Source organism: Littorina saxatilis, linkage group LG1 (genome assembly GCF_037325665.1).
Source record: "Littorina saxatilis isolate snail1 linkage group LG1, US_GU_Lsax_2.0, whole genome shotgun sequence".
NCBI lineage: Eukaryota > Metazoa > Mollusca > Gastropoda > Littorinimorpha > Littorinidae > Littorina > Littorina saxatilis.
This window is the reverse complement of record NC_090245.1, coordinates 88,581,671-88,596,639: the sequence shown is the minus strand read 5'-3', so window position 1 is coordinate 88,596,639 and position 14,969 is coordinate 88,581,671. Positions and strand designations below refer to the sequence as shown.

The 14,969-nt window shown below is 42.4% G+C and overlaps 1 protein-coding gene across 1 annotated transcript in view; it reads left to right on the top strand.

Annotated features, from left to right (window-relative positions):
• LOC138983244 (advillin-like) overlaps positions 1-11,778 on the top strand; it is a gene marked incomplete in the record, with an annotated part of 60,600 nt that extends 48,822 nt beyond the window's left edge. Inside the window, 3 exon segments of the mRNA XM_070356673.1 lie at positions 7,401-7,472; positions 8,074-8,169; positions 10,478-11,778. Of these exon segments, the coding sequence (XP_070212774.1) occupies positions 7,401-7,472; positions 8,074-8,169; positions 10,478-10,723 (414 nt within the window).
• Positions 11,779-14,969: the final 3,191 nt, after the last annotated feature.

Below are 14,969 nucleotides of genomic sequence, written 5' to 3'. Positions count from 1 at the left end.
AGGCAATCACTTTTTTTTTTTTTACTTTTTTTTCTAATGTGTACAAATTAAACCTACTTGACAGGGAAATAAGTGTGCGACTCGGGCGCTTTCGCTTTCATTGCGTTGTCTGCACTCGTTTACTTGTTTTTGTGTGTATTTTTTTGACAAATGTAATAAAAAGTTATAGGGTCGGCCCAAAAAAATAGGGTAGGTCGGGTTACCGTAACCACACCTTTTTTTTTTTAGGCCAAATCGTAGAACCAGAACACCGCAAACTCTTCTTGTATAGACAAAACAGAGACTCCTCACAACAAATTTCAGCTCAATCGACCCATAAATACCAGGGATATAATGTAAGTTTGGCAGACAAACAGACAGACAGACAGACAGAGTGAACCCTGCACACCACCATATAAGGTGGCGTAAAGACCGATTGCAGACGGCTTCAGTGCCAAGCGGCGTGGAAGGCAATCTGTCCCGACTGGTGCTTGAGCGACTGGTGCTTGAGCCACCTGTGTGTGATTGCTTTAGGGATGTCCGGCTGAGTTGAGATTTCCAATTGTGGGTGGTCAATGGCATTGTGTCGCAAGTGTGGATGTGAAGAGGTCTATTTGTAGAATTAATCTTTCGAAAGCAAAGAACAATGACTGTGTTCTGGGTTGTAAGTAAATTTGAAGGGGCTTATTGTCCGTCAGGTCTTAATTGCCTATATTGGACATAAATTGGTTTATACGATTCGAGTTTTACGCGCTCACGGCTTTTTGATGTATGCGTGTTTAGGTGTTATCAGCCATTTGCACTAATGGTAGAATGACCAAGATCTTTAACGTGCCATTGTGGTGACACGGGGGAGGGAGATGGATACCGTATCTGGGTCTGCACATAAAGTTGACCCGTGTCCGTCCCGCCCCGGATTCGAACCAGCGACCTCTCGATCACAAGTCCAGTGCTCTACCACCTGAGCTACCCGGGGTTGGATGGGGGGTAGGATATATATTGGTTTATGTAAGTTTGTCTTTGTTGGTGATTTTTCTCTGGGATGTGTGTTATGGTAGCTGAACAACTGGGCTCTGTGTTATGAAGCTATGATCGCTAGTGTACGTGTCCTTCTTCTTCTTTCTTCTTCAGCGTTCGACGATGTTCGTGTCCTTCAAAATGAACGGCCTTGAGCGCTGAAAATATTCACAAACATACTCTGACCAAGAGTGCACTTTCATATCTTCCCAATTTGCCAGAACCAAAATCCAACCGCCCGGAAATAACGCACTTTATAATATGCCTTCAGCCAATTGAAGTGCCCTATATATTAAACCTTGTTTACCGTCATCACGGCGTATCTGTTATTTACACTTCTGTTGCATCTCTCCACGCGTTAAAACCCAGACGCCCCGAAAGAGCGTCAGTGGAGGTTTAACTGCTCGTTTTTGCGGGCAGATTTTTTTGCGTCGTGACCAAAGGTGTTAGAGCTTCTCTGCTAAGTCTTCTGGGGAGGAAAATTCCCATTTGTCTTTGCGGCCGGGCCCGGGTTTTCTGACAGGACCCAATCTGGGCGAGAAGAAAAATTGCTTCCCTTCCGACTCATTGATCACAGACTGATTTCGCCGGCCCTCTCTTGCGTTTGGCAAATGTTAAGACGATGGGTGTGATGGGGACGGAGGAGGGAATACGTGAATAGAAGGGCGAAGACGTGATTTGGTTGTGTTTCTTTGGGAAGTTTAAGGTAGCTGGAAGAGGAAAGAGGTTTTTTTAAATTCTCTTTGTTCCTTTTGTTCAGTTGCTTTACAGTTTTGTAAACTTGCCGTAGTTTTTTAATTTTTTTATTTTTTTTTATTTGTGTTTAAGTGACCATGTTGTGTATGTGAGTGTTCAATGAAGATGCGATATACGGAGAAGTACGTATAACGTAGGGGAAATAAACTGAACATTCTTTGTCTTCACGTAGTTTTGTTTTGACAAATTTATGTTGGAAAGTAAAGTCATTACTAACACGTAGTTTATTATTATCATATTAATGACGAACACTTATCAATCGCCCCTTTCCACAAGAGCTCACGGCGATGTACAAATGTGGGTGTACAAATGTATAGAAACACTAAGAATGAGAGAACGAAAAACAGTATGTCAAATATCAGTCTCTCACATTTACGGTACTCTCTCTCTCTCTCTCTCTCTCTCTCTCTCTCTCTCTCTCTCTCTCTCTCTCTCTCTCTCTCTCTCTCTCTCTCTCTCTCTCTCTCTCTCGAAGTGCTGTCACGCCATTCTGTCATTATTTCTTTCAAGGGCTGTAAGCTTTTTTTTTTTTTTAATTTATTTTCTATTTAAGGGTTGTTAGTTGTTTGGCTCTTCTAAATGCAGTGTCATTCGTCCGCTCACCAAAAATAAGTCAACGATAGAGTCAGACCTGTCCCCGTCGATAACAACCACCTGCCCATTACGGCCACCCCAAAAGTTCCCAAAACACTTCTTTTTTTAAAATATAGAACTCACCTTTCCACAGCGACCACCTGTCTATCACGACCAACGTTGGTCGGTCACTTGGGTGGTCGTCATATAGACAGGTGCCACTGTATTTGGTTCAGTGGCACAATACAAGTTTTTAACACTGCAAAGTTTCTGTCAAAATCACGATTGTCGAACTTAAACTATTCGCTTTCTCTGATCGAAAAAAAAGGCTTATAATTATACTATTTCAGGCAGTCTAGAAACTTAAAACTGTAGTTTTCCACACGTATACCTTTAATATAACTTTACAAACAATCTCCTCAACTTGTTTTGACCAAGCACGGTATCTTCCCCAGACTCTCTAATGAATATAGAACTGACAAAAATATGTCATTATATTTTTAATGACACTCAAAAAGTGTGAGGACTCTCTGTCACAATAACGTCATCTCAGTCTCTTTCTGGCCTTGACAAATGTCTCTCTGGCGTGCTGGACAATTTTAATGGGGGGGGGGGGGGGGGTGGTAGTGGAGATATGTGGAAGAGGGGGGAACTAGGTAAGTTAGGAATCGTACTGTCACATATTTATACTCTCTTTTTCACTATAGACTGCATTGACGCTGAGCGGAGGGGAGGGGAGGAGTGGGGCGGATTGGGGGGGGGGGGGGGGGCTGAGGACGGATATGAGAGAGAAAGGGGGGGGGGGGGGGCAGGGTTGTGTGTGGAGGTACGTCGGTAATCTTTCTATCACAGATTGATACATCTCTTCCTCACTAGACTCTCTTGAGGCTTGGTGAGAGGAGGCGATACATTTATTGTGTTAGTGGTTTCTGTCGTCTGTGAAAGAAAGTGTCCCGGAGGATACTGTTCCCATGCAACGTGTATTGACCAACTCAGTCTGGTTTGTAAACACATTGTCTACGTTTCTTGACAAAACTTAATCTCGGAAGCACAAATGATATATATATATATATATATATATATACTAGAGGAATACCCGGCTTCGCCGGGGTGAATCGCGAGACAGAGACAGACAGCGTGGCGGTTCATCACAATCACCTTTGCAGGCGAAGTCCTGTCAAACGGGATTGAGAATTTTAGAGCTTATTTCTTAGCCCTATATTATCTGTTGTGGCTTCTCAAATGCCTGAACATACAGACAGACAAAAGCCGCTAGACCCCATCACAAACAGAACTCTACAATCCACAGGTTTTTGCCCACACACACACACACAAACACACACACAGAGAAGCCGTATATATATATATATATACTAGAGGAATACCCGGCTTCGCCGGGGTGAATCGCTCAAATGCCAGAACATACAGACAGACAAAAGCCGCTAGACCCCATCACAAACAGAACTCTACAATCAACAGGTTTTTTCCCCCACACACACACACAAACACACACACAGAGAAGCCGTATATATATATGCATATCTGTATCTATAAATATATAGAGATAGGTGAGAGTGTATTTTTCGCGTGGCTATAAATTGATTCGACCTTTTCACTTTGACAGTAAGAACAACTTACGGGTGCAAGGGAAGCGTTCTGGACAGCGCAGTGACATTCTAAAAATAGTCACTCTCAGAAACGGGAATTTGGGGTGAACGGCGCAACAGAGACAGACAGCGTGGCGGTTCACCACAATCACCTTTGAAAGGCGAAGTCCTGTCAAACGGGATTGAGAATTTTAGAGCTTATTTCTTAGCCCTATATTATCTACTGTGGCTTCTCACATGCCAGAACATACAGACAGACAAAAGCCGCTAGACCCCATCACAAACAGAACTCTATAATACATAGGTTTTTGCCTACACACACACACAAACACACACACACACAGAGAAGCCGTATATATATATGCATATCTGTATCTATAAATATATAGAGATAGGTGAGAGTGTATTTTTCGCGTGGCTATAAATTGATTCGACCTTTTCACTTTGACAGTAAGAACAACTTACGGGTGCAAGGGAAGCGTTCTGGACAGCGCAGTGACATTCTAAAAATAAATAGTAACTTACAACTGAACGGGAAAGCCACACGAAGGAAGGGAGATAAACGCCAAACACTGGAGAAGATAAGGAAGAGTTACTTATAATGGTGAAATGAACACAAAAACGAACATGAGTTTAGCGCTGCGCGCTGAGAGCACGTGTTGAAATATCTCATCGATGATATTGTGTCCGGGGTGTAGCTGAATACGGTGTCCAAATTTGAAAAAGAACCACCGAGAACTTTGGCGTTGTGATGTGGTGTAGCGGCTATGGTGTGTCGGTATGGGGGCCCGGGTAAGCTGAGGTGGAACCAAAATAGCTGAGGTGGAACCAAAATCGGTTCCGCGCAGCGCGCTGAGAGCACGTGTTGAAATATCTCATCGACCAGGTTGTGTCCAGGGTGTACCTGAATATGATCACCAAATTTGAAACAGATCCATCGAGAACCTTGGCCGCGCATCGCGCACAGACACACAGACACACAGACACACAGACACACACACACACAGACACTAGTCGTATATATATAGATATATATATATATATATATATGTATATCTATATCTATAAATATATAGAGATAGGTGAGAGTGTATTTTTCGCGTGGCTATAAATTGATTCGACCTTTTCACTTTGACAGTAAGAACAACTTACGGGTGCAAGGGAAGCGTTGTGGACAGCGCAGTGGACAGCGCAGTGACATTCTAAAAATAGTAGTAACTTACAACTGAACGGGAAAGCCACACGAAGGAAGGGAGATAAACGCCAAACACTGGAGAAGATAAGGAAGAGTTACTTATAATGGTGAAATGAACACAAAAACAAAAATCAGTTCAGCGCTGCGCGCTGAGAGCACGTGTTGAAATATCTCATCGATGATATTGTGTCCGGGGTGTAGCTGAATACGGTGTCCAAATTTGAAAAAGATCCACCGAGAACTTTGGCGTTGTGATGTGGTGTAGCGGCTATGGTGTGTCGGTATGGGGGCCCGGGTAGCTGAGGTGGAACCAAAATAGCTGAGGTGGAACCAAAATCGGTTCAGCGCTGCGCGCTGAGAGCACGTGTTGAAATATCTCATCGATGAGGTTGTGTCCGGGGTCTCTCTGAATAAGCCCACCAAATTTGAAGCAGATCCATCGAGAACTTTGGCCGTGCATGGCGAATACACAAATACACAGACACACACACAGACACACACACAGACACACACACAGACACACACACAGACACAAGTCGTATATATATATATATATGCGCGCACGCACGGGCAAACATACACACGTAAAAATAGGTAAACTGGCAAAAATACACACGCAAGCACACGCTCAAACACACGTGCGCTTCGCGCACACTGACACACACACACACACACATACACACACACACACACACACACACACACACATACACACACCTGACACGAACACATGTCACACTCTACATACGTGCGCATGCATTAACACACACCCCCCGCATCATCTCTCTCTCTCTCTCTCCCTCTCTCTCTCTCTCTCTCTCTCTCTCTCTCTCTCTTAATCCACCCCCTCCCCTCATTCCACTCCTTCAGTTACACTTTCCACAGCATGAAATAAAACAATTTCACTAACTGACGCCTTCGCGCTTGAAAAAAAACCCACCTCAAGTCCCCAGATCTTTACAGATTTCCTTAAGATCCTGCCCCACGGCAAAAGATTGAGCACATTGCCATCGATTTTGCTCAGTTGTTTCCACAGGAAGCGTTCTCGCGGGATTCAAACGAGCAGAAAATTAAATTGACAAAAATCAACGGTTGGCGTGAAAGAGTGGCCAAAGAAGGCGTAACTCTTTTCGTAGACGTTGACCTCTTTGCTCCTTCCCGGTAATAAGACCCGGTAAAACTATGCAAACTTAGCTTGAGGCTTGTTTTCTTTGTTCACTTTTTGGCTGGAAGGGATAATGGCAAAGAGAAAGAGGGGTTGGCGGGGGTGGGAGTGTCGGGGGGGGGGGGGGTAAATGGGGTTTTGGGGATGGAGAGGTATCAAGAAGGTAAACTCGCTCTGAACGTGTGCTGAATGCGGTGTTCTCCGGAGAACCAATTTCAGGAGGAATCGACGATTTGAGGGGGTTTCTTCACTCTCTTGCTCTTCAGGTCGTCGCTGATCAGTTAAATCAGAGAGACCTTTGAGGGTCTCGGCTTTTCTGTAGTGGGGTTGAGTTTCGGTCTGTGTGGACGTGTATCGCACCGTGTGTGTACCGCGAAGAGAAGTCTTGTTCTTCATGTCTCTACGGATTTTATTGCATTTTGAAAATCAATTTATTGTAAATCTTAGGTGTGCGTCCAAGTCCAAAATGGGGGTTTGCGAAGGAGGGGGTGCGGGGGTCAAGGGGGTAAACTCTCACTGGACGTGTGCTGAATGCCGTAGCCTTTGAAAAACCGTATCCAGCGGAGAATCGACGATTTCAGGGGATTGTGTCACTCCTTCGCACTTCGTCATTGATTGGAATAGAGCCGTTTATCATCGAGAGTCTACGATTTCTGTGAAGTGGGGTTGAATTTCGGTCTGTGTTGACTCGTACTCTGTCTTGTGAAGAGAGGTTGTAGATGCTGTAGCAGATTTCAATGAGTTTTGACCATCAATTTATTGATAGTGTGCGTGTTCGTGTGTGTGTGTGTGTGTGTGTGTGTGTGTGTGAATAGAATAGAATAGAATAGAACAGAATAGAATGTTTATTGTCATGAACCAGTAAAGTTATTGACACAACAAACAACAAATAATAATAATGCATTATACAATGCTAAAACAATCCGTAACAAATTTGCCAAGACGAACTTGAACTTCGTCTTCTAAAAATAAGTTACTTGGATTTTTGTTAGCATATTTCATATTGATATGTGAAGCATCTTCTTTAAATTCATCCCTTAATTTAACATATTTATTGCATTTATCTAGAAAATGTGTGTGTGTGTGTGTGTGTGTGTGTGTGTTTCAGGGCGAGGAAGCCTTTACCGTTGCAAGGAGAAGACTTCGTCAAGAGAACGCCAGGATAGATGCTGAGGATCAGGTAATTCCTTACCCCTCCCTTCTCCATCCCTCTCTCTCTCTCATCTTTTGTAATTGTCACACACGCACACACACACACACACACACACACACACACACACACACACACACACACAAAACACCTCTCTCTCTCTCTCTCTCTTCCTTCTCGACTCACTCCCCCCCACACACACACTACTTCAATCTTGCACTTTTGGGAACACGGTCCCAATATTTTAGTACTGCCGTTTTCGAGATTTGTGCAAAAGCTTATTAATCCATAGATTTGACCGGATGCAAGCATATTCTGTTCAGTATGCTCTTTCACTTCCTGTGGGCTCATGCATTATCCACAGAGTCGTATCCGGTTCACGCGACTGTTTCTGAGTCTGAATATGTGTGTGTGTGTGTGTGTGTGTGTGTGTGTGTGTGTGTGTGTGTGTGTGTGTATATGGTGTGTGTGTGTGTGTCTGTCTGTCTGTCTGTGGGTCGGTCTTCGTGTCTTATGTGTCAGTGCGTCTGTGTCAGATACGCGCACTGCAAACTATGATTACGGCATGTTATTTTACGCTGGAACGAGAAACATATTTTTTACCAAGTCCTTGTGTATGTTTCACGTGCAGATTGTGGACAAGACATACTTGCGCGTAACAAGACATCCTTACAAAGCTTTGCTGAAGTCAGAACTGCCTCCCGATACCTTGAGCGACCACAGAGAGGTATGTCATCGAAGTAAAGAAACGTACTCTGCTTATTGTTCTTTTCTGTTGTTTCTTTCTTCTCCTATTTCTTATTTCGAACATGTGTTCATCTTCCCTTTTCTACTCCCCCTTCTTCGTCTACAGCTGTTTTGTAACTTAACTCCTCCTCCTCCTCCTCCTCCTCCTCTTCATCCTCCTCTTCATCCTCCTCCTCCTCCTTGCTGTTCTCTGAGCCTCTCTTTATCCTCTTTTTCTCAATCTTTGCAACCCACTCCCTTCATTCTTATTCCTAATCTTTTTTCTTAGGCCAAAACAATCCCGACCGACCCTAGTTTTTTGCGCGACCCTAGACTCTTTTTTTTGGCATTTGGAAAAAAAAATAAAGGTCTTTGTTTTTTGGCAAAATAACTTAAAAATATGGGTTTTTTTAGAGAGAAAAAAATCCCGACCTACCGACTCTATTTTTGTTTGCCTATGTTACCGTAAACAGACTATTTTTGTGTGTGTGCCTTATCCTCCTCCTCTTCTGCCCTCTTCGTGTTTTTCTCCCTCACCGTCTTGCTGGTTGATGATCGATTTCATCAATCATGGAAATGCGAGTGCCTGTCATGTGGTTCCTGTTTGCTTGTTGATATAAATTGATTATACCCTCTGCTGTTGTCTTTGAATTTTCACAAAAAGAGAAGAAATCTGTGATCGGTATTGGCACTTTTCCCTCTCACTTTTTACATTTAGTCAAGTTTTGACTAAATGTTTTAACGTAGAGGGGGGAATCGAGACGAGGGTCATGGTGTATGTGTGTGTGTGTGTCTGTGTGTGTGTGTGTGTGTAGAGCGGTTCAGACTAAACTACTAGACCGATCTTTATGAAATTTGACATGAGAGTTCCTGGGTATGATATCCTCACACGTTTTTTTCATTTTTTTGATAAATGTCTTTGATGACGTCATATCCGGCTTTTCGTGAAAGTTGAGGCGGCACTGTCACGCCCTCATTTTTCAACCAAATTGGTTGAAATTTTGGTCAAGTAATTTTCGACGAAGCCCGGACTTCGGTATTGCATTTCAGCTTGGTGGCTCAAAAATTAATTAATGACTTTGGTCATTAAAAATCTGACAATTGTAAAAAAAATATTCTCCATCATTTGCTGATTGCAAAAACATATAAATATGTTATATTTGGATTAACAACAAGCTCTGAAAATTAAATATATAAAAATTATTATCAAATTTTTTTTTTCGAAATCAATTTAAAAACACTTTCATTTTATTTTTTGTCGGTTCCTGATTCCAAAAACATATAGATATGATATGTTTGGATTAAAAACACGCTCAAAAAGTTAAAACGAAGAGAGGTACAGAAAAGCGTGCTATCCTTCTCAGCGCAACGAATACCCCGCTCTTCTTGTCAATTTCACTGGCACTGCCTTTGCCACGGGCGGTGGAGTGACGATGCTACGAGTATACGGTCTTGCTGCGTTGCGTTGCGTTCAGTTTCATTCTGTGAGTTCGACAGCTACTTGACTAAATGTTGTATTTTCGCCTTACGCGACTTGTTTTTTAGCTGCGTTAAAAAAAAACACTAATGTCTAGTTTTGGATGTGCAATTTGTTGTGCATGTAATAGATTGCTCGGGTGCTTTGAGAGGCCCCAACGGTAATATAGCTTTCACGGAAATCACAGTCAGGAAATCAAAATGACTGGGATAATCGCTGCACACCAATACAATGAAACGAAAGGCAAAGGAAATGGGGTATCATCAATCAATTCGAGACTAATCGACTAAGGGGGAAACGCTCTGATACAAAACTGTAAGGGCGAACTACGCAGAAATCAGACTCCTGGCATGTTATAACATAAAATGTGTCATTGAATTGTAAAAGCGACTTTTAATCCCTAAAGATACCTCCACTCTCGGGTAGAGGATCACGTGACCGGTATACCACCATAGATTTATCCAGACTTTTCTTTTGCTCCAATTAACAATGTTTTATTTCATTTTACATAATCTTACAAGGTATACATTTATAAGTATACATACGACACTGCGACAATGATATATTTCATATCCAGACTTATGTATAGGATAAAGCATCCTTCCGATTGGACGCATACCAAACTCATTAAAAAAAATTAAAAAAAGGTTTCGATGTGTGTGTGTGTGTGTGTGTGTGTGTGTGTGTGTGTGTGTGTGTGTGTGTCTGTGTGTTGAAACAGCGCTCTGTTGTCTTTCAGAATTGAATCAGAGATACAAATACAAATAAATAAAAATTAGGGTTCTTTGGGATAAATGTATTTTAAACTTTGTTTTGATTATTATCATTTCAGCATCACCTGAGCGACAAGCAGTTCTTGGAGGCAGTGAAGATGCCACGTTGCGACTTTTACCGTCTGCCGGGCTGGAAGCAAGCTCAGATCCTCCGCTCAGCCCGCCTGGCCCACTTCCCACCTGTCGCACCTCCACGCACGACTTCCAATTCCATCTCCACCTTTCCTGCCAACAAGACATTGAGGCCCAAGTCAGCGCACTCATCGTTGTTTAATGCGCGTAGAACTCGGAAATCTTCACGCTGATGATAGACATCGTCTTCTGCGTTCGATATTCATGGCCGTCATATCGTCAGGTCGGTGGCTGCCATGCAGTCCGCATTCTTCAACAGCTCGGCAGCGGGTCCCCAGAGCTTGGTGCCCAGGGATGATAGACTAATTACTAGAAATGACTTCCACTTCCAGCCTGCCGCACCCCCATCGCACGACTTCCTACGCCTCCACTTCCATGTCTACCGTCTTGTCCACGCCACAACAACATGACAGTCGGGCCAAAGTCGGCGCACTCATCGTTGTTCAACGCGCGTAGAACGGGGACATCTTCACGCTGACAAGTTGATTCCCTGAGATTATATCAGACTTACAGTAAAAAGAATAGCAACAAGAGGCTGCAGGTGAGAAGAACAAGAACAAGATAACTATGAAAAAGTACTTACCAGAAACATGGACAAAAAACGACAAAAAAAAGAGGACCGGTTTCGAACAACAGTTCTTCATCAGTAAAAATATATACTTCATTTGTACTCTACAGTCATACACTTCTTGTTCTACTCTACAGTCAGACTGCCAATAGTCCCATCTGTCGGCATGGTGGCGTCCCATACCTAAACTGTCTGTTACGTTCGTGGCTGTACAGTCATTGTAGTGTGTAGGTTGCAGTAAGATTGTGACTTCGGGATATCTTTGAATTTATGTTTTGTTGAAAAATACAAGTAAATATTTCCTATATTACCGCTGCAACACCTATAAAGTTCAAGCTTGCTAGTAACTATATGCTGGTGTGTATTCATATTTTTTTAGTGACCAGTCAATTGCTATTCGCAAGGGACAGCTTTTTGCACCGACTTAATTGAACGATGGCTTTGACTGTCTGAACGACTGCTGAAGACTAAACGTGTCTGGCGTCAACCATCTCAGATATAATGTTTGCAGTGCCTCCATATGAAAGAAAAACCTGAAATTTTTTGGGGGAGAGTGGCGTGGGGTGGTTGCTGTATTTTTGTTTACCGTTTACTGTAATCTCCAGTTGACAACACCGTCTTACAAAGCATTTTGTTCTTTGTTGTTGTTGTTGCTTTTGTTTTTCCTTCTCCTTTTTTTAGGGGGGGGGGAGGGGGGGGGGGGGTAACCCTCCTGCACAGCATACCGTCCGACAGAGTACATCTGAGTATCGTACGCGCTTTTTTCTTTTCGTTTCGTGCTGGAGTGTTTTCTCAGTGCACAGGCCTCACGGTGAGTTGGCAGCAAGACGGTAATTTACGACTCTTCTCCTTCATCTCAAACTTTTGAAAGACAGAGAAAAGTAGGAGGGTTTGAGGGTGGTGGTGATTTCAGAGGGTGGGGGGGGGGGCTTTGAAGGAGTGTTTTCCTTTTAGACAATGCAGGTTTCGTTCACTTCTCATCTTCGCTGTCTAGAACCTTTCTTTTCAAACTTTCCAAACAACATGAAAAAGGTAGGATGATAAAAGGAAGGAAAGTTAATGACTTCCTTGTAGACGATGCAAACTTATATCACTTTTCAAATTAATGTTGTTGCCTTTCCTCTTTTGGGGACAACGAAAAGTGAACTCGTTTGAAGACCAGCAACAGCAGAAAATTGAGTTTAGTCCAGAATAGTTAAATGTCGTCTGCTGCCGCTCCTTGTTCTCGTACGTATCTGAGAAAGTGCAGGTTGAAAAGGAAATGATATGGCTGACCTTTTTCTGAATTATTCCAAAGCCAGAAAAGTGTGAATCTAATGGTGACATTGTTATAGAGAGTTCTTACAACTGTAGCTCTGTGTGCTATATATGATTACAAAGTATTGCTCAGGGTCAAACGTTAGTGACATGAGTCATCCATTCTGCATGATTGCAAAACCAGAAAAGTGTAAATGTATTGCCGACGATGAATTCTTGTAGCTGCAGCTGTGTGTCCTATATGTCCTGGACTGGGTGGCCGAGTGGTAACGCACTTGCGCTCGGAAGCGAGAGATTGCGAGTTCGACCCTGGGTCAGGGCGTTCGCCATTTTCTCCCCCCTTTCCTAACCTAGGTGGTGGGTTCAAGTGCTAGTCTTTCGGATGAGACGAAAAACCGAGGTCCCTTCGTGTACACTACATTGGGGTGTGCACGTTAAAGATCCCACGATTGACAAAAGGGTCTTTCCTGGCAAAATTGTATGGGCATAGATAAAAATGTCCACCAAAATACCACGGTGTGACTTGGAATAATAGACCGTGAAAAGTAGGATATGCGCCGAAATGGCTGCGATCTGCTGGCCAATGTGAATGCGTGATGTATTGTGTAAAAAAAATTCCATCTCACACGGCATAAATAAATCCCTGCGCCTTGAATATGTGCGCGATATAAATTGCATAACAATAAAAAATAAAATAAAAAAATATAAATCCCTGCGCTTAGAACTGTACCCACGGAATACGCGCGATATAAGCCTCATATTGATTGATTGATTGATATGATTACAAAGTATGGCTCGCACAAAAAATATGATGGGTGGATCTGACATATGTATAACATTATATATGAACAGAGGAACATGCGAGATTGAGAAAGTTAGAAACGACTTGTGCATTCTTCGATCATGATTTCAGTATTGGCAGACAATTCTTTTAACTGAACCTTGATATGGTCTGTATAATTACATAATAACTACTGCTCGCACAAAGAGTAAATCATTTTGAGCAAACAAATATCCGACTGCTACTCAGTAGAATATCTTTGATCTGAGTACAAGCAGAGTTGCGAACACAAAAGCGAGATTTGTAATGATCGAATAGGCCGCAAAAGGTAAATATGCGCCGAAATGGCTGCAATCTACTGGCCGTATAAAATTTCATCTCACACGGCATCACTGCAGAGCGCCTAGAACTGTACCCACGGAATATGCGCGATATAAGCCTCATTGATCGAAACGAAATCCAGAAAAGCCGCACAGCTGTTTACGCTCGAAGAAGTTGAAACGGATAGTAATGAGTCGCTCAGACACTGTACTGAATCTCATTAATATTATAATCTATGCGAGACAAGACAAATCGCGGAGAAGCCGATTGGCCTCGTTATTCGCTTAATCTGTTCTAATTAAACTAGTACGCTCCTGAGGCGGTTTAGTAATGGGGCTTGGGATAAGCCAAAACCAAAACAAATAATTATGTGGTTTGTTGTAATGCGCTTAAAACAGCTTGCTTGGAAACGATGTTTATGGTGCGTATTTAGGGAACGATTGCATCCTGTAAATAATCTGTAACATAAAGTGTAGATGCTGTGATAAGTATTATGTTGTGCACAAAAACATGTGCTGAACGTTTTGCGTGCATATCTGTCATACGAGAACAACAGACACATATGTACCTCCATATTGTGAGTGACAGCGATAAGTGAAATACTTATATGTACATATTTATGTATGTGTGTTGTTTGATACTCTCTGAAAAGTTGCTGGTTTTTTGCTTACGTCAGCGCTTTTGGTGCATCTTCATGGCAAGGCGAAAACACTAAGGACAAAGAAACTTATTTGTTCCGCGTTTAGAATCTGCAAAACGTGTGTTTCCCAGTAAAGAATATATGACCTCGGGCCACCCGTCACATTTTGTATCTGTGTATCGCATGTTACCAACCCGTTTTGGCAGCACTACTATCTAGGATAAAGTATAGCGTGACATGATGACTCTGTTTTGGGCGTCAGTCATTTCTGCCGTGTGCTGACAAAACCGAGTAAGTCCACTGAAGCTAGTTCTGAGATAAACGACTTTTTCTGTTTTATTACATTTCTCAAAAGTGACGATTAGCTTGATCAACCTACAGAGATAATAATATAAATAGCATTAATGTACGTTTACAACCCGAGTTTGATAATGATCTGATGGATGGTTTTTGTTTTGTTGGGCATTTTGTGGACTTACTTGGTTTTGTCACTTTTTTCCATTATATCAGATCTAAAAAATTTGACAGATCTAAGCAAGTGGACTTACTTGGTTTTGTCAAAACATTTGGAAGAAAAAGTAATGCTTTTTTTGAGGATGAAAGTCGCTTGTTCATTTCAATGCGTTATTCTCTCAGGTGCCAGGAGAAACGTTCCGTATAACTCTCGCTTACTCTATTACACATGTCGTGTGCACATTAGAGCGCTTACTTCCCTTTGCTTATTTGATCTCTAAACAACGCTCTGGCTCATTTCGGTACGATTCTCACAGATACTTTCGAAGCGAACCTGTAACAATGTGTGCGTTTGTGTGTTTGTTCTGATTAAAACCAGTCTTGATCTAAGGACTATGT